Source organism: Nyctereutes procyonoides, unplaced genomic scaffold (assembly GCF_905146905.1).
Source record: "Nyctereutes procyonoides isolate TBG_1078 unplaced genomic scaffold, NYPRO_anot_genome, whole genome shotgun sequence".
Taxonomy (NCBI): Eukaryota; Metazoa; Chordata; class Mammalia; order Carnivora; family Canidae; genus Nyctereutes; species Nyctereutes procyonoides.
The window spans coordinates 42,025,338-42,050,940 of NW_026575043.1; the positions used below are offsets into that span (position 1 = coordinate 42,025,338).

A 25,603-nucleotide genomic window follows, 5' to 3' on the forward strand; every position below is an offset into this window, starting at 1 on the left:
CTCAAAAGGAGAAGTAGAAAATAAAACTAAATGTCAGGTTATGTAACAATTTTGTTGTCTTAGAATGTCAAAGGAATAATATTGTTGCAACATAAAAGCCAGCCTCCGCTTGTTGCTTGCTGTCAAGCTTTGTTTCTGCCAAGCCTGCAGTTCCGAGGAGCCTGATGCTGGCTGAGAAACTCTCCCTGTCCATCCATGGGTCTCAGGGAGAGTTGGCTGAGCATCCTGAGCATTTCAGAACTAGGTAGAAGTTCAGATTTAATTAGTTTGAACTTGAGTCCAGCAACGAGGGAGGGGACAGGGAGCGTTGAAGAGGTGGTGATGTGTGAGCAAGGAGAGATGGGGGCATTGTGGTCATTCCTGGTGTTCTCTGAGAGCTCTGAATACAGAGTGAGAGGACTGGGTGGGGTGGGGGTGGGGGCTGCCCACCACACCTGGTGACTTGTAATGACCTTAGTCCCCCGTCTTTCTGGATGTTGGCCTGTGATTCTGGTATACTTTAATTTTGCTGATTTAATGTACCTGCCTTTTCCACTGTGGTTTGATATTTGATTATCTTATTGCTTTAGCCCTGGATCTTGTCAAGAAGTTGTTGATGGTGGATCCAAAGGTGCGTTTTACAACAGAAGAAGCTTTAAGACACCCGTGGCTTCAGGTGGGTTAGGACAGTGCTTGCTAGCATAAAATATATAGGCAGCCCTCAGTGGTGCCTGAGGGATAAAGGAAGAAGTTGGAAACCTGTTTGCCTTGTTGAGACTGTTTAATGTGCACTTGCTTTAGAATGAGCTTTCGATGTATCAGGTATGTTTATGTGTGTATATGGGTCATGAGTGTAGGTGTGTCTTTGGGTATAACCTTTTTTTGTTTTGTTTTGTTTTGTTTAAAGATTTTATTTATTTATGAAAGACCCAGAGAGAGAGGCAGACACATAGGCAGAGGGAGAAGCAGGCTCCCTGTGGGGAGCCCAATGTAGGGTTCGATCCCAGGATCCCAGAATCACCACCTGAGCCACCGAGGTGCCCTGAGTATAACCTTTTAAAATTAACTTGTGGGTCCTGGGACGGCCAAGCTCACTTTATGGCCTGTCCTGGTCCCACTTGGGTTCCCTGAGTCTGCAGTTGGGTTCTGGTACTTTGAGAGGTGGTTCTAGCGTGGAACCTCCGCCACAACCTGACTCATGCCAGCCTCTTCTATCAGTCAGGTGGGATGGGCTGCATTCCAGCTGTCTTCAACCTTAATTAAGTCATGGGAGCAGGGGAAGGAGGAGGAGGAGGAGGGTAGCCTCTCTGGGGTATAATCTGGTTATTTCCCAAGCCCGAGTAATTGGGCATACAGAGGCCCACTTATTTTTGGTGAGTAAACATGCTGTTAATACAGACTGTCACCTGCACTTTCAAGTCTCTATTACCTATGTGTCCCTGCCAGGGATTGTGGCTGTTGTTTGATTATACCCTGACCTCATTCTAGCTGCCAGACTCAGAAGTCCTTTGTGGCTTTGCTGGGCTAATCTTTTACTGCGTGGGCCAGGTTTTCTGATGGATGTCAGGCCTTTTGTTAAATGCAGCTCCATTCAGCGCAGCCTTACCCCTCTTTGTTAATTTCCATTTGGTCTGTTTCCTGTAGGGATGGGGAACTTTACCAGCTAGCTTGAGCTAGAGGCTCAAGTACTCTGGGGATTACTGGTCTGGGAATTCCTTAGGGCCATCCAGTTTCAGCACTGTGCTTCTGGGACTCTGGGAAGACTGTCCCTATTCTTTCTCTGTTCCAGCCCTCCATACCTAACGGTTTTTGCTCAGGCCAATTCAGGTTGAGAACAACAAATCCTTAAAAGAAAAAAAAAGTAGATAGATTTGTTTGGGATATTACCCTGGAAACAGCAGTCTCCCCCCAGAAGAAATCTGTCAGATGATTTAGCACTTAATAGACCACACAGATTTGAAACAGCAGGACCCTGGAGAAAAGGAATTTGGAAACAAAGGGTGCCTTTGCATGTGGGGATTTAATTTTGATGAAAAAGAAAAACATGCCTCTTGGCTCTTTTTATGTGCCCTAATAGGGAAACTCTTGGGGCCAGATGTGGAGGTGGAGGAACTGTGCTAGTCTTGGAAAAAAAAAAAAAAAAGAAGAAAATAGAGCTTGCCAGTTAGGCCAGGGAACAGGGCTTGTAGCTGCTCGAAATTTATGAACGTGCGTAACCTATTTTTCTTGTTCTGTTTGTCTCAAAAGAAAACCGTTACTAACAACTGATGAAAAGGTGAAGTTCAGCCCTGCCACAGGGGTCTCACTGGAATACTCTTTCGTCCACATTTTGTTTTTGCTGCAAAAGGGTGGAATGAACACAGACTGTGGACAAGAATGCAGACACTGCCCACGTTAATCATCTGCTAGTGATAGTTTAGGTTTTATTTGGGGAATATTTCAGTGGTTTTGAAGAAGCCAAATGGTTTTGTGGGTCTGGCCCTGGACTGAGTGTTTGGAATGTGAGTTCTAGTCTCTCTTGTTCTTAATAGTGCAGTTTGGGGAACATCCTTTATATCATCCTATGACATCCTATATATCCACATTTTGGTCTCAAATTAAGTTCCTGAAATAGAGAACTCCTTCCTGCTTGCCTTTGAGGTATTTTACAATTTAAATTTTTTAAAAATATTTTATTTATTTATTCATAAAAGACACAGGTAGAGAGAGAGAGGCAGAGACACAGGCAAAGGGAGAAGCAGGCTCCATGCAGGGAGCTGGACATGGGACTCAATCCCAGGACCCTGGGATCAGGACCCGGGCTGAAGGCGGCGCTAAACCGCTGAGCCACCTGGGCTGCCCACAATTTAAATTTTTGAATAGATTGTAGACATCTCAAGGAAGGGTGTTTACAAATACACATTGCTACCTGTGGCACATAATGAGCTCCTTTTCCGTATTATTGCTAATTGATGACTTAAAAAAAAATTTTTTTTAAAGATTTTATCTATTTATTCATGAGAGACACAGAGAGAGAGAAGAGAGAGAGGGAGAGGCAGAGACACAGGCAGAGGGAGAAGCAGACTCCATGCAGGGAGCCTGACATGGGACTCCATCCCAGGTCTCCAGGATCAGGCCCTGGGCCAAAGGTGGTGCCAAACCGCTGTGCCACCCGGGCTGCCCCCCTTTTTAAAAGTTTCTGGGCGGCCTCGGTGGCGCAGCAGTTTAGTGCCACCTGCAGCCCGGGGTGTGATCCTGGAGACCCAGGATCGAATCCTGAGTTGGGCTCCCTGCATGGAGCCTGCTTCTCCCTCTGCCTGTGTCTCTGCCTCTCTCTCTCTCTCTCTGTCTATCATGAATAAATAAATCTTTAAAAAAATAAAAATTTTAAAGAAAGATTTATTTATTAGAGAGGGCATGTATGCACATGTGCATGCAGAAAACACACACACACACACACACACACACACACACACACACGGAGGAGCAGCTAGAGATGGACAAGCAGACTCCATGCAGGGAGCCCGATGGGGGACTACTCAATCCCAGGTCCCCACGATCACGCCCTGGGCCGAAGGCAGGCGCTAAACCGCTGAGCCACCTGGCTGCCCGACTTGTTTTAAATACAGGTCTAAATAAGCTTGTGGGGAGTTCTGTTTGGCTGTACTGAAGACCTGCCATACAGGGTGTTGCCATGTGGTTCTGTTTCATTTGTGCACTCATTCTTTCAGAGGACAGTTAATGAGCTCTGTCAATGAGTAGATACTGGGGACACAAGAGTAAGAGGAGTCCTTCCCTTGGGCAGTTGACCGTCTGGGTGGGGGCCAACCCTGACCATAGTCACAATAGGACAGTGGGACATGTGTGGCAATAGGGGTAGGTGCAGAGTATGGGGGGGATCCTCAGAATGAGATAGGGCCACAATCCATTGGGCTTCAGGTACTTGCAGTTCATACAGTATGAATAACTTCTAAAGGCTGAGTGATCTGGGGATGACATGATTGCATAGTTTGCTAGAGCTGCTGTAACAAAATAGCACAGACTAAGTGGCTTAAACAACAGAAATTTATTTCCTCACAGTCCTGGAGGCTAGAAATCCCAATTTCAAGGTGTCAGCACATTGGGTTTCTCCTGAGGCCTCTCTCCTTGCCTTGCAGATGGCTGTCTTCTCTCTGTCCTTACATGGTCTTTTCTCTTTGCTCACATCCCTGGTGTCTCTTTCTCTTCTTATGAGGACATCAGTCCTATTGGATCAGAATCCCACCCTAATATAGCCTCATTTTAACTTAATTGCCTCCCTAAAGGCCCAGTTTCCAAATAGTCATTGGTGGTTACTATTTCAACATTTGAATTTAGGGGGCAGAGGTGGACACGGTTTAGTCACAATGGGGGACAGCATTTTCAATGTTGATTGAGTCCCTCTATATGGAGGTCCCTGTGCCTTTTACAGTGCCTGGCACCTAAGGCTGCTCAGGAAGTATTTGTTCACTGAGTGAATGAGAAAGGAGGGTGAGTTGGGATCCCTGGGTGGCGCAGCGGTTTGGCGCTTGCCTTTGGCCCAGGGCGCGATCCTGGAGACCCGGGATCGAATCCCACGTCAGGCTCCCGGTGCATGGAACCTGCTTCTCCCTCTGCCTATGTCTCTGCCTCTCTCTCTCTCTATCTCTCTGTGACTATCATAAATAAATAAAAAATTAAAAAAAAAAAAAAGAGAAAGGAGGGTGAGGTTGATGGGCAGGAAGGCAAGGAGGGCATTCCCAGTGAAGGCTGTGAGCAGGAATAGAAGGAAATAGGGGAAGGAATTTTGAGAGTGGCATTGTGTAGGAAGCGAGATCCTAAGGGAGATTGTGGATCAGAACCAGATGAACGTGGTGCTTTCAGAATGGGCAGTGGGGTGCTATCCTGAGTGCTGCAGTAAACGGTGATAGAAGCAGGTGATTCAGCTATTAGATATAGAACAGGTGAGTTAATCCTCAAGCACGGCAGTTTTTCTGTACGTGTCAAACTGCTACATATTGGAGGTCTTCCCTCCTGTGTCCTCTGCCCTTACCCACTGTAGTGCTCTTAGCTAAGTGGGAAGAGTGGGAAGGGGTTGGGCGGCAAGGTACACGGGGTTTTGGAATCAGCTAGCTGTGGGTCTGTATTGTGCACATGCTAAACTGGTCTTCCAGCTGGCCCCATCCTAGTCATGGATATTTCACCTTTCTGAAGATGGTAGAGCTGCACCAGGTTACTTTTCAGGATTCCCAGACGCAAACCCTTGAACCCTGCAGAACATTCATGGAAGTGGGAATTACCCTTAATAGACATCTGGGTAGGAGTTCTCTGTGTACACTTGCAGCCCGCCCCTACCCTTCCTCTAGTGGTCAAAGCACCTGTAATGCTATGATCTGTTCATTTGTCTTCCTTTCTCATTAGCTCTGGGATATTGTGGGCTTCTAGTCCTTCTGGTGACTTGTGTAGTATTTGCTAGGAGAATTTGCTGGGGTGCTGGGTTGCTTTGTTAGGATGGTCCCAGTATATGGTCTTATTGTTGGCATGGGGAGGGGGCACCTCCTGGAAATATTGGGGGAGCTTCATGGAGTCTGCTCATAGGGTGCTGAGCCAGTCCCAGCCTCTGGCTTCCTGATTGCCCTCTGAGAGGACCTGGGGTGCTGGTTCTGAATGTCTTTTGACTACTAATGTCTGTGGTTCTCTCTGACCCACTGAGAGCCCTGAGGAATGTGGGTTTGATTCAGCCAGTATTGACTAAGTATTGACTGCTGATTAGACTCCTCTGGGAAGGCAGAGGTGAGGAGCACGTGCCCATTTTCTCCTGGAGCCTCAGCAAGAGCATGCCTTTTGGTGGACAGACTGGGTGTCTTTACCCACTTTCCTTTCCAGGGGCACCCTAGCCCTTTCTTTCTAGGACCTTTCTTTCTGTCACACACAGCCTACTTAGTTTTTTTTTTTTTTTCATTTCTTCACAGGATGAGGACATGAAGAGAAAATTTCAGAATTTACTTTCTGAAGAAAAGAAGTCTACAGCTCTACTCCAGGTTCCAGCTCAGGTATCCAGATGATGGTCATTAAACATAGGCTCAGTTTTAAAGACTGAATGAGCAAGGGTGATGAGCTTGAGAGGACTCTTTAGTAGCAATTGCTTAATGTATATAGATATTTTTTGGAATAATGTAGTAGATATTTTATTTCAGCTCGATCTGCTTTAGCACCCTTAGAAGATTTAATTAGTAAGGAAGAGTATGTTTAATGCATTAAAAAAGCACAGCCAGAGATTGTCATTCAGAAGGTTTCCTGTAAGGCAAAACTGGAAGACTCTATTAGAAGTTCAAATTTAAACTTGCTGGAAATGGGGGGATTCCTGGGTGGCTCAGTGGTTTGGCGCCTGCCTTTGGCTCGGGGCGTGATCCTGGAGTCCTGGGATCAAGTCCCACACCGGGCTCCCTGCATGGAGCCTGCTTTCTCCCTCTGCCTGTGTCTCTGCCTCTCTCTTTCTCTCTGTGTCTCTCATGAATAAATAAATAAAATCTTAAAAAAAAAAAAACAACTTGTTGGAAATGTACAAATCTGGGCAAGTGGTTGATTATTGATCATAATTTTATCCCTCTAAAGTTCTTTGTTAGTATATGTTAATCTGTTTATTCCTATTCTGTCTTCTTTTGGTGAATAATATTCCCCTTCCTACTGTCCCCTTGAAATTTTATGAATGGGAAAACAAAGACACACAAAAGATTGTCTTCCTACAAAACAGCAATATTTGGGGCTCCCAGCAAGAGGTAATTGTAGTCCCTTTAAATTTCATAATTTAGGAGAAGATGACAGAGAGGAGGGAGGGTGGTTATGCTGCTTACTTTGAGTATACATCAAGTGGTTGGATGCCACAGGGGAAATAAATGTCCATTCGATAAGCATGTCTGAGTCTGGGGAGGTGGGGTGAGGGCTCAGATGTCAAGGAAGGCAACTCATAATTCTTGGTATTAGAAGTTTCACATGAAATGCTCCAAATTTATAGGAAGCATAGTGGAATTTTTAATAATTTTAAAGCTAGGGCAGCCCTGGTGGCTCAGCAGTTTAGTGCCACCTTTGATCCAGGGCATGATCCTGGAGACCCACGTCGGGCTCCCTGCGTGGAGCCTGGTTCTCCCTCTGCCTGTGTCTCTGCCTATCTCTCTGTGTCTCTCATGAATAAATAAATAAAATCTTAAAAAAAATAATTTTAAAGCCAGTGGTTTTCTTTGAACACTTCTCCCTTTTTATTTCCAGCCTTCCACAAGTCGAAAGCGGCTTCTTGAAGGGGAAGCAGAGGATGCTGACACCACAAAGCGTCTGGCTGTGTGTGCTGCTGTGTCGTGAACACTGGTTGAACATGAAAGACCCCAACCTTCTTGAATCCTGCTGCCATTTTCTTTAAATCTGTTTATTGTAGTTTTAATTTTAATTATGCGAACAGTGGTTTTTTCCCAATCATCAATACATAATTCCAAACCTAGTGAAACCTGAACCTTGTGCTTCTGCTTGATAAGGAGCTCTTTACTTGCATGGCTTTTTTGTGTATTTGCAGTTTTTGCTTTCTGTCTGGTGCTTTACATTGGCTGGAACCTGGTGGGTATCCCTGGTCTCAGCCTGGGCAAGCTGCATACAAATTTGAAAGGTCCTTTAGCAAGTTGCTGGGAAAGGTGCACAGCAAGGTTGGGGTGGATTTTGTAGAGCCTGACTGATTGCCAAAGTCCTCATGAGATAGGAGGTACTTTGGTACCGTATCCCAGGAACCAGTTTTAAATTCTCATTCTCACCCATATAAAGATACAGGTCCATCATCACTGGAACTATGGGACCAGAAAAGTTGTAATATTAGAATATTTACTGATTTTAGGAAGGATACATGGCACATTGACTCTATTTTGTAACACCCAGCAGAGTCCTATAACCAAACACTTAAATATGTTTGCAGCAAATATTCACAATAAAACAGTTAGAAAAGACGATTAGTGCCGCATGTCAATTCAGGTCAGCTTTTTTCTGTCAAAGGAGTTAGGGGATGACTCTCAGATTTCAAAGCTGTTTGGATTTTAGAAATACAGATAAGGCATGTGGGCATTTCATGTTGAGCCAACAATGACCGAGAAGGCCCTGTATAAAGTCCTTCCCTTGGCTGGTCTTGTCTAGTCCTCACAGTGATGTTATGGTATAAGTCCTCTGACTGCCCAAATGTCGTAGGTGAGAAACCCAGGATGAAAGAGCAAGGTGACTTGTCCAGTGTCACAGAGCAAATGTCAGAGGTGGGACCCAACTCAGGTCTTTCTCACTCTAATATTCCTCATCTTCTCGGACTCAAATACAGTCAGACTCAGGAATGTTGAAATGGGCTCAACATGAAATGCCCACATGCCTTATCTGCATTTCTAAAATCCAAACAGCTTTGAAATCTGAGAGTCATCCCATAACTCCTTTGACAGAAAACAACTGATCTGAATTGACTCACACTGACAAAACTCACAAGAGACTGATATCTAAATCCTAAATGCCAGTGTGTTCAATTACTACAAGAGGGTACAGCTCCATGATCTGTGGAAGTTGGGATAACGTGGTGGCAAGGAACAAAAGCTCATTCATTCATGATAAAGGGGATTTGATTCAAGGTTATAGATGTCTGGACCTGGGATCCATGAGGAGCCCACGCATTTGTAATGCTTGGTTCCTCTTGTCTCTTTGACGCACTGATTTTGCTTCCCATGTATCTTTGACTTGTTGATAGTAGGCCACATTATAGCTCACTGGTCATATCATGAGTTGAATGCCAATGCCTTGATTCTGATGCCACTGATGAGCCAACCAGGGCATCGGTGCACACAGCTGTTGCTGTGGGCAGTTAGTGGTGGTTGACAATTTCCATTAGAAGGGTGAGCAAGCATTCTGAGGCTTGGCTAGCCTGGTGTTTGTGTGTGTGTATGGGTGGGGGGTAGATGGGGATTTAAGTGGTTTGCATATTTAAAAGAAGGAGACTGAGATTGCCAAATTAGATGGGTTTTTAGCTCATTTGAATATGTACTGTGAAGGCTGTGGTTTCTTAGGGCATTTTTCCCCTCTTGGAGCAGAGTCAGCAAGCTCCTCTCTGTTTCCAGAGCACTTTTTATTTGCTCCCTCTGATTATACCGACCATAGTAGATAGAATAATGGCTCCCAAAGATGATCTCATCCCAATCCCCATCATGTATGAATATGTTCCTTTACGTGGCAAAGGAGATTTTGCAGATGTGATTGAGTTAAGGATCCTGAGATGGGAAGACTATCCTTCTTTTCTGGGTGGGTCCAACATCATCACAATGTTTCTTTTGAGAGGGACACCAAAGGAGTCAGAAGAGAATGGAGTGAGCTGCTTTGAAGAGGGAGGAAAGGGCCATAAGCCAAGTGATACAGGTGGCCACTAGAAGCTGAAAAAAGGCAAGGACATGGATTCTCCCCTCAGAGCCTCTCCTGGAGGGACCAGTCCTTTACATCTTGACTTTCACTAGTAGAAATGATTTCAGGCTTTTGAACTACAAAACTATATAAGAGAATAAATTTGTGTTGTTTTAAACCACCCAATTTGTGGTAATTTTTTATAGAGGCCATAGGAAACTACTATATTCCTCAATAAAGAGATGTCAACTGCTTATTTATTTATTTTAAAGATTTTATTTATTTGAGAGAGAGGGAGAAACAACCAAGAGTGGGGTGGGAGGCTGGCTAGGGTCAGAGGGACAGGGAGAGGCTGATGTGGGGCTCCGTCCCAGGACCCTGGGATCATGACCTGAGCTAAAGGCAGATGCTTAACTGACTGGGCCACCCAGATGTCCCTCAGCTGCTTATTTGGGGCCACCCAGCATCCACTTCTTCTGACCACTCCAATTTTCTTTTAAGGCAATTCTTTTTCCTTATCTCATGGGGGAAAAGGGGAAATGGTAAAACTAAATGTCTGTCTGGTCTCCTACCTAGAGGTGGGCCCAAGACTTTGAAACATGAGCAAATGGAGCCTGGATGGCAACACTAGTGGTAGAAACAATATCGTGTCAGTATGAGCTCTTTGTACTTCCTGACTTTGGCTTTGAAATTACTGAGCTTTTGTGTCCTTATCTACAAGGTAGGTGCAATAAGAGTATGTCTCATATGGTGTTTTTGAGGATTGAATGGGGGAAGGCCATTTAAAGTGTCTACATGTAATAAGGGATCTGTCATTGGTGGCTTCCATCATTAAAGGTGGGAGGACCACATAAGTACCTAGAGGGGAGCCATAGAAAATCCTTGAGCAGGGAAGTAGTGCAGTCTGTTCAGGTTTTGGGGGCAGAGGCACACACAAGATGGGCAGATAATTGAGATGCCTTTGACCTAACATTTGGGAAATGTCAGGACTGGGTGGATGGTGAGAGCAGAGGTGGAGGGGCAATTTCCAGTGGCTGAAGTAACTGCCACTCCCTTCTGCAGAACAGGCATGTTGTTCCACCTGCTGCATGCCTAGATAATGGTGGAGTGGACACCTTTTATTTGTGCCTGTCCTCATCTGATGCCTCTTGTGACAACTGTATCGCTATTTTCCTGGGGGAGGTGTCCCTCTTCTCACTCCCCTGACCCCATCCCCTTCCTAGGGGGCTCAGTATAGCCAGGTTTGGCCACTCTTGCTGTGATCAGCTCAGGTAGGGACTTCAAATAAGTGCAATGAGTCAACCCTGAGACTGGCTGCAATTATTGGCAAATAGCTCTGGCTTTCCTGATCATATATGAGCTAAGTGCTGCCCAGGACACTGGAGAGAGCTGCATGAGAAAGAAGGCATCCAAGAGGCAAGCAGAGCTGAAAGAGATTCAAGATTTAAGTCCTTGTTTGAACACCTCGATCCAGCTATGCCTGAAGTGAGCTACCACCCAGAGACTTTTCAATTTGCTTCCCTTTTTTACTCCAGATTGAATTATTGTCACTACTGCCTGGAAAAGTTCAAACTAATAAATTCAACCATGTACAAACTCCAATAGGAGACCCTTGGAGACTCTCTTTTTCTATTAGGGAAGAACATTTGATGCTATTGTTTTTCTGCCAACTTTAGGGTTTTCAGAGAGGTTTGGGGCAGAGAATGGAAAGTGAAGATGTGGGAAGTAACAGTCCCACCAGCCCCAAGGTTGAGGGAACCCCTCCCAGCTAATTATACCACAGCGTTTGGGAGCAGAGCCCCTTTCATTAAACTTTCAGGATTCTTGGAAGGCTAGGGCCAGAATTCTATCAGCGAAGCCTGGAAAGCTTGGTGCTCCCAAGGCCTTGTGCTCTGGGAGGGACATGCATCATCTGAAAGCTCACCTCAACCCTGTGAAGTATTGCCACGCTCCCCGTTTGCTGATTTAGAAATCAAAATCGAGGCTCTGTGCTTCCATCAAGTGACTTGTTAAAGTTTTCCCAGTTTGCAAGAGGTGGAGGCTAAGACTTGAGCTGAGATTTCCCCTTCTCCAGGATCCCTGGGTGGCTCAGCGGTTGGGCGTCTGCCTTCGTGATCCTGGGGTCCAGGGATCGAGTCCCATGTCGGGCTCCCTGCCTGGAGCCTGCTTCTCTCCCTCTGCCTGTGTGTCTGCCTCTCTCTCTCTCTCTCATGAATAAATAAATAGAACCTTGGTTTTAACCATTACGCAAAACTACGTAGGACCGGTCACCCGACTACCACCTAGTACTAGGAGCTGTGCTGACACCATCCGCATTGCTTCATTGGGTCCTTCCAGGGTGCCTTAGTTGACCTTAGTCATGCAAAGGAGATGTGGGACTCGAACTCAGCTTCTCCATGGAGCCTGGCCCAGGGACACGGGCATTCCCTGTGCCACTTACTTTCGCGCACGTGCTTGCACACTTCCAAGACGGAGATCTCATCACCTTAGCCGCGCTCTTCCCCGGCGCCTCTTGGGGGTAAGCCCCTCGCCGCAAGCCGGGCGTGACCCGCGAAGCGCATGGGTGCAGCGCGGGGAAGGTGCCCGGAGCCCCGCGCGGGGGTCGTCCGCAGCGAGGCAGGCGGCGGCGCCGAGTCCAGAACGGCCAGCGCTCCAGTCAGGCCGGACGGGGGCGGCGGGGGTGGGCGCGATGCCGGGAACAGCGGCGGGCTCCGGAGGGCGCGAGGCGGGGCAGGCGGGGCGCGCGGGGAAGGGGCGCGGCGAGTGCGCGCGTGCGCGGTGGGGGGCCCCCGCGGAGGCGCGCGCGGGGCCGGCGCGGCGAGTGCGCGCGTGCGCGGTTGCGGGGGGGGCGGCGCGGGCTGCCGCGGCGGCGCGCGGGACGGCGGGAACATGGCGCGCGGCTCCGGCGCGCGCGCCTAGCTGGCGGGACCGTTAGCTCGAGGCGGACGCGGCCCGGGCCCCGCGGGGATGGAGCAGTCGCCGCCGCCTGCGCCTGAGCCCACACCGGGGCCGACCCCGGCACGGAGCCGTAGGCGGCGGGAGCCAGAGTCGCCGCCGGCGCCGGCGCCGGTGAGTGCGTGAGGGGCGCGGGCCGGGAGACTTTCTTTGTGAAACTCCGTCGGTACGAGCCGGGCCGGGCCTCGGCGGCTGGCGAGCGCCCGCGGGGCAGAACCCGCCGCACCGTCCGGCCCGCGCTGGCCGGCCTCGCGCCGCCGCCCTCTCGGCTTGTGCGCGCGCGCCCGGGGGGGGGGTATACAGTCGGCGCCTACTGCGCACCACCTCTCCCCTTGTGGCCGCCGCCTTCGCCTCCGCGGGGTGGCGGCCGCCCCTGGCCGGGGCCGCAGGCGGGGGGCCGCGCCGGGAGACAGGTGTCCGTGCTGCCCCGAGACTCAGGTGCAGACCGCCCCCGAGGGCACCGCAGGGAGCAAGCCGTCGGTTCCCGGGGTGGGGGGGCCAAGCCTGGCGGTGGCTCAGCGCGCAGTGACCGTGGAATGCTTGACGTCCACCCGAGCGCGGGGGCACCCGGCAGGGTGAAGGATGCCAGCGCCACGGACTCTGGAGGTGTGGCCGTCGGAGGATGGGGTGGGGTGGGGCGGGGCGGGGGGTGGCCCCAGGCTGCCCAGGCGTTCGAGGCACTCCTGCAGGGCCTCGGACTCTCCGAGGCGCAGAGACGCAGATTCTGACTGGAACAGACTGTCGAGCTGTTAGGACCAAGCCGACTCGACGGGCACTGGGGCGCCGAGTGGGCTCCCAGCTGCCGGGACCTGTTCTGCTTACCGCGCACCTGGCGTCGTGGTCCCAGGTGGTGGCTGGCTCGCTGCGGCAGTCTCCCAGTAGGAGCTCTTGAGAGTAGTACGTGTCTCTCAGATTTACCGTAGGATGGGATTTCCCTCAGGTCCCGACTTCTGTGACTGTATAGCGCCATGTTTTCAGTATGTTCCAGGCAAAATCAGAGAGTACGTTTCTTACTATAAACCATCAGCTGTGTATACCCTCGCCAGGTTAGAATTAATTCTAAAACCAACCCTGATTCAAAAACAAACAAAACAAAACAAAACACAAAAACATGCTTCTTTCTCTTCATCATTTGGGAACACTGGGCATATAGGATTTTGTTCCTTCCAGGCAGGTAAATATTTACATTTTATCAAAGTAAATCTGAACTACTGTTTATTCAGAAAAGTTGGCAATTTGCTTAGACCTTCTTCTGAGTGTTTGTAGTTTTTATGTAATATTTTAAAATTGAGATTTATGTTTTAGTTCGGAGTCCGTGCTAAAATAGAGTTGTTTGAAAGTTATTTGGTATTTCAGGGGCTGGTTTTTCTTTTCTTTCATGGCTTTTTGAATTTTTATTTTATTTTATTTTATTTTACTTTATTTTTAAAAAGACTTTATTTATTCATGAGAGGCTCAGAGGCAAGGCAGAGACATAGGCAGAGGGAGAAGCAGGCTTCCTGTAGGGAGCCTGATGTGGGACTCGATCCCAGGATCAAGCCCTGAGCCAAAGGCAGACAACAACCTCTGAGCCACCCAGGTGTCCCGGTTTTTTGAATTTTAGTAGTTGATTTCATCCCTCTCTCTTTTTTTTTTTTTTGTTTTTGACTGGAAAAATGTGAATATATAGAAAGGACTTTAGGAGGTGCGATTGCATCTGAAGAAAAATAGAAAAATTAGATGCTTTTCAGTGTGTCGTTTTTGCAGTTTATATGGATTTTTAAAAGACTTTTTATTGAGATACAATTTACATATAACATTAGTTGCAGGTGTAGAACATAATGACTTAATATTTGTATATATTGCAAAATGGTCACCACAGTAAGCCCAGTTAGCATCTGTTATCACACATAGTTACAGTTTCTTTTCTTATGAGAACTTTTAAGATTTACTCTTACCAACTTTCAAATGTACAATTCAGTATTATTAACTATAGTCACCATGCAGTATATTACATTTCCATCACTGTCTTTTCAAGTGTCTTAAAAAGAAAACAAAACAAACCTAGCTTTGTTGAGATATAATTCACCTACTATAAAATCAACCTTTTCAATGTACAGTTTCATAGTTTATAGTGAATAATCGCTATATGCCCAGATATATCACCATTATCTGCTTTTAGCATTTTCATCATATTTCAAAGAAATGCCATTCACACTAGCATTATTTGTTCACCTTTCTCCTAGCTGCTGGCAGTAACCTTTCTGTCTCTACCAATTTCACTATTCTGGATATTTCACATGATATAATCTTGCAATATGTAGTCTGGTTTCTTTCACTTTGTACAGGCATTCTATGGTTCATCTATGTGGTAGCATTTATAAGTACTTAATTCCTTTTTATTACTGGATAATATTCCATTGAATGGATATGCCACATTTTTTTTAAAGATTTTATTTATTCATGAGAGACACACAGAGAGAGGCAGATACACAGATAGAGGGAGAAGTAGGCTCCACTTAGGGAGCCCAATGTGGGACTCGATCCCAGGTCTCCAGGATCTCGCCCTGGGCTGAAGGTGGCACTAAACCGCTGAGCCACTCGGGCTGCCCTGTTTATACATTTTTTTTAATTTTTTTTTTAAATTTATGATAGTCACACACACACACAGAGAGAGAGAGAGAGAGAGAGAGAGAGAGAGGCAGAGACATAGGCAGAGGGAGAAGCAGGCTCCATGCACCGGCAGCCTGACGTGGGATTCGATCCCGGGGCTCCAGGATCGCGCCCTGAGCCAAAGGCAGGCGCTAAACCGCTGCGCCACCCAGGGATCCCTGTACATTTTTTTAAAGGATTTTATTTATTTGAAAGAGAGAGAGAGTACCATCAGGGTGAGGGGAAGAGGGTCAAGCAGATTCCCCACTTGAGGAACCAGACTTTGGGCTTGACCCTAGGATCACAAGATCAACACCTGAGCTGAAGCTGATGCTTACCTGACTGAGCCACCTAGGTGCCCCTTGTTTTTCCATTTATTCCTTGATACATATGTGGGTTTTTTCCACTTTTTGGTTATTATGAAAAATGCTGCTAGGAACATTTATTAGTTTTAGTGTGGACGTGTTTTAATTTTTCTTGGGCATATCCTAATTGTTGGATCATATGGTAACTGTTTTTTAACCTTTTGTGGAGCTGACAATCTGTTCCTAAGGTATTACATTGTTTACATTTTCATCAGCAAAGTATGAGGGCTCCAGTTTCCCTGCATCCCTTCCAATCCTTGTTATTGTCTTTTTTTTTATTTATTTATTTATTTATTTATTTATTTATTTATTATTTATTTATTAACTTTATCCTGGTAGGTATAAAATGGTATCTCATTGCAATTTTGATATACATTTCCCTGATGACTAATGATGTTGGGGATTTTTTGGTGCTTATTGGCCATTTGTGTATCTTCTTTGGAGAAATGTCTATTAAAATCCTTTGTCCATTTTTTAGGTCCCTTTTTTAATTGGGTTATTTGTTATAGATTGAGTTGTAAGAGTTATTTAAGTATTCTGGATATGAAACCCTAGTCAGATACATGATTTACAGATATTTTCTCCTGTTCTGTAGGTTGTCTTTCACTTTTGTTTTTAATTAAAAAAATTTGTTTTAAAGATTTTATTTATTCATGAGAGACACAGAGAGAGAGGCAGAGACATAGGCAGCGGGAGAAGCAGGCTCCCTATAGGGAGCCTGATGTGGGACTCAATCCCAGGACCCCAGGATCATGCTCTGAGTCTAAGGCAGATGCTCAACCACTGAGCCACCCAAGTGCTCCTCCGTCTTTCACTGTTTTGATTATGTCCTTTGTTGATAAAAAGTTTTAATTGTGATGAAGTCCAATTTATCAATTTTTTCTTTTGTTGTTCATGCTTTTGCTGTCATATCTAAGAATCCATTGCCAAATCCAAGGTCAAGAAGTTATCCCTAAAAAAAAAAAAAAAAAAAAAAAAAAAAAAGAAGAGTTATTCCTTTGCTTTCTTCTAAGGGTTTTCTGTTTTTAACTCTTATATTTACATTGTTGATCCATTTTGAGTTAATTTGTGTGTGTGTTGTAAGATAGTGATCCAAATTCATTCTTTTGCTTATGATGATCTAGTTGTCCAAGCACTGTATATTGAAAGGATTGTTTTTATACCATTGAATGGTCTTTGCACCCTACTGAAACCTAGCTGACTATATGTTAGGTTTTATTTTTGGACTCTCAATTCTATTCTGTTGTCTATCCTTATGCCAGTACTACACTATTTGATTATAGTAGCCCTGTAATAGGTTTTGAAATTAAATATAAATCCTGTAACTTTGGTTTTCTTCAAGGCTGTTTAGCTTTTTTTGGCCCCTTATTTATGGATTTTAGGGCCAGGTTCTTAATTTTTGGCAAAAATTAGCTGGGATTTTTATATAAGTTGTGTTTAATCTGCCCTTTCAGTAGTGTTTTGTAGTTTTCACATCAAGGTCTTGCACTTCTTTTGAAAATTTATTCCTAAGTATTTTATTTTATGTGATGCTATTATACATGAAACTATTTTTTTAATATTTTATTTATTCATTCATAGAGACACACACACAAAGAGAGAGAGAGAGAGAGAGAGAGAGAGAGAGAGGCAGAGACACAGGCAGAGGGAGAAGCAGGCTCCATGCAGGGAGCCTGATGTGGGACTTGATCCCGGCTCTCCAGGATCACACCCCGGGCTGCAGGCGGCGTTAAACCGCTGCGCCACTGGAGCTGCCCTACATGGAACTATTTTTAAAATTCCATATTCTTTTTGTTTACTACTAATTCATTGCTAGTCTGTAGAAGAAATATAGTTGAGTTTTGGATAAATCTTTTAATCTCATTATTTAGTGATAGTTAAGTTTCTAGGTTTTGGCTCTGCTACTTACTAGTTGAATGAGTTTTAACAATTCTTAACTGTTATACATCTTAGTGTTCTTGTATGTATAATGGGCATCCCAAAGAACATTTATTTATTTACTTATTTATTTTTTATTTTTTTCCCCAAAGAATTTTTAAAGAGAATTTTGATAGATAGTAAGAACAATGCCTTACATGTGGTGGGGTTTTGATATTTGTTGTTTATCTTCTTTTGCTAAATAACTCCATTTAAAAGCAAGCCAAAAAACAAAAAGCGAACAAAACACCAAACACAAACAAAACCAATAAACCCCCCCAAACAAACCCCAAAGCGTAGACAAAGTCACCCTCCCCCACACCCCCAAACCCACAAAGAAAAACCGCAAGCAAAAACCTCAAACCTCTTCCTGTCCCCCATTGCTTTTCTGTGATCTAAGGCATCTCTGTGAGTGCTTGAGGAATAGTGAAAGACAAAATTTCTCACATCACACAATTGTATTGTAAAAGCCTGCTAAAGAGCTATATAGGGATTTGACAATGCGTTTGTAAGTATTTTTTAAAATATTAAATGTGTGGGATGCCTGGATGTCTCAGTTAAGTTTCTGATTCTTGATTTTGGCTCAGGTTATTATCTCAGGGTCCTGAGACCCACTCTCACGTCAGGCTCTGCACTCAGTGTGGAGTCTGTTGGAGATTCTCTCTCTCTCCCTCCCTCTGCACTCCCCCACCCCCCCATACTCTCTCAAATAAATAAATAAAGCTTTAAAAAATGTGATAAAGTGTAACTCAAAGCTGTTTGTTTTTACCCCATATTTCTTATTAATGGGCTGTTCTTTTATTACCTATTTCTTCTAAAAGCAGAAGCAATATTTTTTTCCAATGAATTTGCTGGTTACAATTCTTGTTTATTTTGAATGATTGCTATTTTTATAAAAACTCTGTTAGAGCCAAAGCCTGATGTTTAAACTTAATATTACTCTTTTTGTGGTGTTTCTTCAGTAGCCAGAGTAGATTGTTTAATATGGGAAGAAACCAGAGACACGGTTTAATCCAAATATGATACTTGGAACATATTTGTTGAATGTGTATTCACTATGATCCAAAGAAAATAATTGTTTACTTTGTAAATATTATTTTGACAATAAAACCTTACCTCCAAACTTAGAAATATAATTAAATTTATAACCCACAAACCCACAGATGGATAACTCAGAGACATGTCTGTAAGAAAATTTTAAATCAAAATTGATCTTTGTTTTAAAAACCCCTTTTGTTATTATGAAAAGTGAACATATACATTGTATACAATTTTTAAAATACTGAGTACCTGTTGGCTTAGTTGATTAAATGTCTGCCTTTGGCTCAGGTTGTGGTCCCACCGTCCTGGGATTGAATCCTGTGTCGGGAGCCTGCTTCTCCCTCTCTTGCTTCCCCAGCTTGTGCTCTCTCTCTATCAAATAAATAACATTTTAAGAAAAATATAAGACAAATAAATAACCCCCAAACCATAACATTACCAATATGGAGATGATTATTAATACCTCAGTATAAATCTTTCCGGAACTTTTTGTGCATTTTTTCTATCTAATAATATTTACACACATACACAAATGTATATAGGTATTTTAACTAAGACAAGATAAAAATATGCAAAACGTCTTTAAGAATTGGCTTTATTTAGGTATAATTTGCATACAATAAAATTACCAATTTAAAATATGAGTTCTTCCCCCCCCCCCCCGAATCATTCTTTATTTTTAATTCAAAACAATAACAATGAGAACAGCAAAGGAGTTACACCTTGATTGAGGGACATTCATGATCAATTCACAAATAACTTGAGTTTGTATATCTTGGATATATTGAACTTCACACCACTGAGCTAAAGTTATTTAACAAGCCCTTCGTTTTGCTAATACCTAGTCCTCAGAGATCCAAGGCAATACAGAAATTGTTACTGCATGCATATATCAACATTTGGCCTTAGACCTTACCCATACTTTTGTTATAGTTACATGAGTTCTGACAAGTTTTTATAGTTGTGCAGTCACCACCACAGTCAGTAGAAATAAAATTCTTGTTATTACTGAGAACCACTTCATTTTACGTGTTCTGCAATTTGTTATCTGTTCACCAGTTGATGGACATTTGGGTTTCCAGTTTTTGGTGATTTTGAGTAGAGCTACTATGAACTTGCATGTACAAGTCTTGATGTGTTTTATGTATGTTTAAAGAGCGAATATTTAAGAATGGAGTTGCTGGTTTGTATGATAAACATGTATATAGATACTGTTTTTTTTTTTAAGATTTTATTTATTTATTCATGAGAGACACAGAGAGAGAGAGAAACAGAGACATAGGCAGAGGGAGAAGCAGGCTCCATGCAGGGAGCCCGACATGGGACTCATCCCCAGGACCACAGCATCACGCCCTGAGCCGGAAGGCAGACGCTTAACCACTGAGCCACCTAGGGATCCCCCTAGATACTGTTTTTGAAACCTTTTTTTTCAGTTAATGATCACACCCCACTTTCCATTTAAGTAGTTTCTTCTTATTAAATGCTTAGGCAGGGGGGCCTGGGTGACTCAGAGTCTTTTGTCTTCTGATTGGGTCATGATACCAGGGTCCTGGGATCCAATCCTATATCAGGTTCCTTGCTCAGTGGGGAGCCTGCTTCTCCCTCTCCCTCTGCCACTTGCCCTGCTTGTGCTCTCTCTCTCTCAAATAAATAAAATCTTTAATAAAAATAAATGCTTAGGTAATATTCAGTTATTGTTTTCCCAATCTGTCCCCAAATATTCTTTTTAAAAAATATTTTTTATTTGAGAGAGAGAAGGAGCAGAGAGGGAACCCACATGAGTGTGGAGCTTGAACTCATGACCCCGAGATCAAGAATCACTTGCTCTACTGACTGAGCTAGCCAGGTGCCCCTAACCTGCATTATTTTAAATGAGATTCTAGTTGACAAATAATTGATGATTTACGATGAGGATGTGGTACTATTTTGTGGATAAAGAACAGGATTGGTAAGAAATGGTAGGTGGTCTAAGTAACACAGCAACCAACCCTGACTTTGTGTTGTAATTTTGCAAGAATGGACAGACAATAGGTTAGTTCTGACTGTTAAATAAGGGAAGGCATATTATTGTATGTGGCTTCCCATTCCATGATTATGCATTTGGCATTTTCATGCTATCATTGGCTAAGTTTGCCAAAGTGGAAGTTTAAAAATTGCCATGGGGGATGCCTGGGTGGCTCAGTGGTTGAGCATCTGCCTTGGGCACAGGGCATGATCCCAGAGTTCTGGGATCGAGTCCCACATCGGGTTCCCTGCATGGAGCCTGCTTCTCTCTCTGCCTGTGTCTCTGCCTCTCTCTCTCTTTCTCTTTGTGTCTTTCATGAATAAATAAATAAAATCTTAAAAAAATAAAATAAAGCCTAAAAATTGCCATGGCAATGTTTCAGCTTCCTATAGACTTAGATCAACAATTGGTAGGAAAAACTTGTTATTAATATTCATTATACTTGTAGAATTGTGTAGAGAATATCACTTTGATGAAGATGAAAATTAAGATTATTATTTGCTAGTGTTATCATAAAAGGAAAATCAGTTTAACCTAGATAGTTATATTTTGCCAAATCCTGTATGTAGAAAGTCATTAGTGCTCATTTTTAGATTAAACCCAAGAAAAAATAGTCTTTTTTTTTTTTTAAGATTTGTTTATTTATTCATGAGAGACAAAGACTGAGAGAGAGAGAGGCAGAGACACAGACAGAGGGAGAAACAGGCTCCTTGCAGGGAGCCTGATGCAGGACTCGATCCCGGGTCCTGGGATCACGATGTGAGCCGAACGCAGGCACTCAACCGCTGAGCCACCCAGGTGTCCCAAGAAAAAATAGTCTTTGAAAGAGGAGGAGGGGAAAGTAGTGATAGAATAGCCTAAAAGAAAAGATATATTGGAAAGCAATCAACCAAATAAGTAGAAAGTGGACATGGGAGGAGAGAAGAGGGTAATGGTTAGAATTAAAGGACAGACATCCTACAAAATTTTTTTGGGATCTCTGGGTCACTTCTCTTTCTTTTGTGATTGAACTCTTCAGCATCAAGTAAAGCTGGAATGGATTCAGTTCTTTGGGGTTGAAGGTATTTTTCTTGGTTATTTTGTTTTAACAGCTATTGGACTGAGCAGTTGAAGGAATGTAATTTTAAAATAAGAGTAAGTCCATTTTGACATCCCATATTCATGGACCAGAAGAGTTAACATTATTAAGACAGCAGTATTTCCCCAAGTGATATACAGATTAAGTGCATTCCCTATAAAAATCCCATCTACCTTTTTTTGCAGAAATGTACAAGCTGATCCTAAAATGCATGTAGAAGCATCTACCCAGAGTAGCCAAGGCAATCTTGGAAAAGAAGAACAAACTTAAATGACTCACACTTCCCAATCTTTTCTTTTCTTTTTTTAATAATTTTTAAAATATTTTATTCATTTATTCATAGACACACACAGAGAGAGAGGCAGAGACACAGGCAGAGGGAGAAGCAGGCTCCATGCAGGGAGCCCGATGTGGGACTCGATCCCTGGTCCCCCGATCCTTGGTCCCCAGGATCACACCCCAGGCTGCAGGTGGCGCCAAACCTGCACCACTGGGGCTGCCTACACTTCCCAATCTTTAAAAAAATATATTTGTTATTTTAAGAGAGAAAGAGCACATGTTTGTTATGTGTTAGCAGCAGGAGGGGCAGAGGAGAGGAAGAGAGAGTCTTATGTAGATTCTGTGCTCAGTGTAGAGCCCAATGTGAGGCTTGATCCCATGACCCTGAGATCATAACCCGAGCTGAAACCAAGAGTTGGCTGCCAGCTGTGCCACCTAGGCACCCATAATTCCCAATTTTAAAAGCTATAAAACTACAGTAATCAAGTCAGTGTGGTACTGGCATAAGCCCGCCTCCTCTGGGGACTGTGTGCTCACTGAGATTCACAGGGTGGGGGTCCAGGCTCCATGGAAAGTCTCACTTCCTCTGCTTATCTCCTTAGGTCCTACTGGGCCCCCTGGGACATGGTGCTTAACTGTCCTGCTCTGGTCACCTGAGCTTCATTCAGTTCGTAGCCAGTAGTGATGTGGGAAAGAATGGTTCAAGAATAGTTTCTGTTGGGAGTCTGAGAGACTCAGTGACTGAGTGTCTACCTTTGTCTCAGGTAGTGATCCTGGGGTCCTGGGATCGAGTTCCACATTGGGCTCCCCGCCAGGAGCCTGCTTCTCCCCTGCCTATATCTCTGCCTCTCTCCTTGTGTCTCTCATGAATAAATAAAATCTTTTAAACAAACAAACAAAAGAATAATATAGATCAATGGAATTGACAGTCGAGAAATAAACCCTCACATTTATGGCCATTTGATTCTCAACAATGGTGTGAAGACCACTTAGTGGGAGAAAGAATGGTCTTTTTATTTTATTTTATTTTATTTTATTATTTTATTTTATTTTATTTTATTATTTTTTTTAAGATTTTATTTATTTATTCATGAGAGACAGAGAGAGAGAGAGAGAGAGAGAGAGGCAGAGACACAGGCAGAGGGAGAAGCAGGCTCCTTGCAGGGAGCCCGATGCGGGATTTGATCCCTGGTCTCCAGGGTCACGCCCTGGGCGGAAGGCAGGTGCTAAACCGCTGAGCCATCCAGGGATCCCCAAGAATGGTCTTTTTAACAAATGGTGCTGGACAACTAGATTTCCACATGCAAAATAATGAATTTGAACCTCTACCTCATACCATACACAAAAATGAACTCAAAAGTGCATCAGAGACCCAAACATAAGAACAAGAACAATAAAACTCTTATTTGAAAATACAGGGAAAATCTTTGTGACTTTGGGTTAGGCAGTGATTTTTATTTTATTTTTTTAAAGTAATTTCTGTGCCCAACATGGGGCTTGAACTCATGACCCAGAAATCAAGAGTTGCGTGCTCTACCAAATGAGCCAGCCAGGTGCCACATAGGTAGTGATTTCTTAAGTAAAATACTAAAAACAAAAGTAACAGTGGAAGAAATAGATGCTTTGGACTTAATTAAAATTAAACACTTGTGTATGTCAAAGGACAGCATCAAGAAAGTGAAAAGAGGTCTTCCACAGGAGGCCTGCACACTGCCACTAGAAGTGGCATATCTTTAGTGATCCCTGAGAATTCCAGCACATTTTGTGAGTACTCAACACTAATATCAATGGACAGTGGAAAATAGTCTTTGCCATTACTGCAGTTAAGTGATGGGAGGGGTGGGGCAAAGATATGTGGTGTTAAGGAAAGCAGACATAGACCTCACCAGGGGATCAGTAGAGCTCCATCAGGATGACATGGAATGTGTGATCACTATTATACAGTGTAAGATCCCAGACTGATTCTGGAACAGACTAAAAGATGTGAAGCATAGAAAATACAGCTAGGTCCTGGCCAAAGGCCTGGACAACAAACTTAATGAAGACTTAGAATCAAGAAGATTCAAGCCCACAGAGGCCTCGTCACTCCTTGGGACTTTGTGTCCTAGGCCAGCGTACCAAGACCACAGGCCACTGTGGCTACACTGTGGGTATGTCAAAGAAAACATAAATCTGTAGGCTTTGTTAAATAGTTTGTACACTTATGGCTTCCTTGTAAAAACAAAACAAAACAAAACAAAACAAAAAAACGTAAAACAAAGTGAAGAAATCCCACACAATGTAACAAAATATTTGCAAATCATGATCTAATAATGGAGTTGTGTCAAGAATATATAAAGAACTCTTACAACTCATGATAAAAATATAACCTAATTAAAAAATGGACAAAGGGGATCCCTGGGTGGCGCAGCGGTTTGGTGCCTGCCTTTGGCCCAGGGTGCGATCCTGGAGACCCGGGATCGAATCCCACGTCGGGCTCCCGGTGCATGGAGCCTGCTTCTCCCTCTGCCTGTGTCTCTGCCTCTCTCTCTCTCTCTCTGCGTGTGACTATCATAAACAAATAAAAATTTATTTAAAAAAATAAAAAAAATAAAAAATGGACAAAGTATTTGAATAGACATTTCTCAAAGAATATGTACAAATGACCAATAAACACATGAAAAGATATTACTCATCAGGAATATGCCAATCAAAACCACAATAAGATGCCACTTTATACCTACTAGAATGGCTTAAAAGTAAAAAGGATAACAAGTGTTGGTCAGGATGTAGAGAAATTGGGGTCCTCATACCCCAATTCTTGAGAATGTAAAATTGTGCAGCCATTTAGGAAAACACTTTGGCATTTTTTCAGAATGCTGAACATGGAGCTGCCATATGGCATGGTAATTCTACTTCTGAATATATACTGAGAGAAATGAAAGCATTTGTCCATACAAAAACTTGTACATGAATGTACATGAATTATTCATAATAGCTCTGAGGTGGAAACAATCTGTAAGTGTATGAACTAACTGTTGAGTGGATAAACAAAATGTGGTGTATTCATACAGGGAACTAGTATTCAGCCATACTAATGGAAGAAATATTAACATATGATACAATACAGATGAACCTTGAAAGTATTTTGAGTGAAAGAAGCCAGTCATAAAACATCACATAGTGTATGATTCCATTTATGTGAAATATTCAGGATAGGCAAATCCATAAAGACAGTAGATAGATTAGTATTTGCCAGGGACTTGGGGAGGAGAGGTGGGAAGTGACTGTTAATAGTATGGTGCTTCTTTTGGGAGTGATAGAAATATTAGAATTATGGCAGAGGTTACAAAACTGAATAAATAAAAAAACCACTGAGCTGCATACTTTAAAAGGATGAATTTTGGGGGCAGCCTGGGTGGCTCAGCGGTTTAGTGCTGCCTTCAGCCCAGGTTGTGATCCTGGAGACCTGGGATCGAGTCGCACGTCGGGCTCCCTGCATGGAGCCTGCTTCTCCCTCTGCCTGTGTCTCTGCTTCTCTCTCTCTCTCCTTCTCTCTCTGTGTGTGTCTCTCATGAATAAATAAATAAAAAAAAAAAAAGAAAAAAAAAAAGATGGGGCAGCCTGGATGGCTCAGCAGTTTAGGTGCTGCCTTCAGCCCAGGGTGTGATCCTGGAGACCCGGGGTCGAGTCCCGCCGTCGGGCTCCCTGCTTGGAGCCTGCTTCTCCCTCTGCCTGTGTCTCTGCCTCTCTCTCTCTCTGTCTCTCATAAATAAATAAAATCTTTAAAAACTTTTTTTTAATTTTTATTTATTTATGATAGAGAGAGAGAGAGAGAGAGGCAGAGACACAGGCAGAGGGAGAAGCAGGCTCCATGCACCGGAAGCCCGATGTGGGATTCGATTCCGGGTCTCCAGGATGGCGCCCTGGGCCAAAGGCAGGCCCCAAACCGCTGCGCCACCCAGGGATCCCTAAAAACTTTTTAAAAAGGATGAA

The 25,603-nt window shown here is 43.8% G+C and overlaps 2 protein-coding genes and 1 pseudogene across 5 annotated transcripts in view; all 3 read left to right on the top strand.

Moving 5' to 3' along the window:
• The window catches only part of CHEK2 (checkpoint kinase 2), a 92,533-nt gene extending 81,662 nt beyond the window's left edge, over positions 1–10,871 (top strand). For all 3 annotated transcript variants that reach the window (XM_055322505.1, XM_055322506.1, XM_055322507.1), the window contains exons 13-15: positions 570–655; positions 5,928–6,008; positions 7,222–10,871. In XM_055322505.1, the coding sequence (XP_055178480.1) occupies positions 570–655; positions 5,928–6,008; positions 7,222–7,311 (257 nt within the window). In that variant the 3' untranslated portion in view covers positions 7,312–10,871. The remainder of the gene's footprint in view (positions 1–569; positions 656–5,927; positions 6,009–7,221) is intronic.
• Positions 10,872–12,246: 1,375 nt separating this feature from the next.
• The window catches only part of TTC28 (tetratricopeptide repeat domain 28), a 621,782-nt gene continuing 608,425 nt past the window's right edge, over positions 12,247–25,603 (top strand). For both annotated transcript variants that reach the window (XM_055322350.1, XM_055322351.1), the window contains exon 1: positions 12,247–12,426. In XM_055322350.1, the coding sequence (XP_055178325.1) occupies positions 12,325–12,426 (102 nt within the window). In that variant the 5' untranslated portion in view covers positions 12,247–12,324. The remainder of the gene's footprint in view (positions 12,427–25,603) is intronic.
• Positions 21,182–23,798, top strand: LOC129507821 (40S ribosomal protein S18-like; annotated as a pseudogene).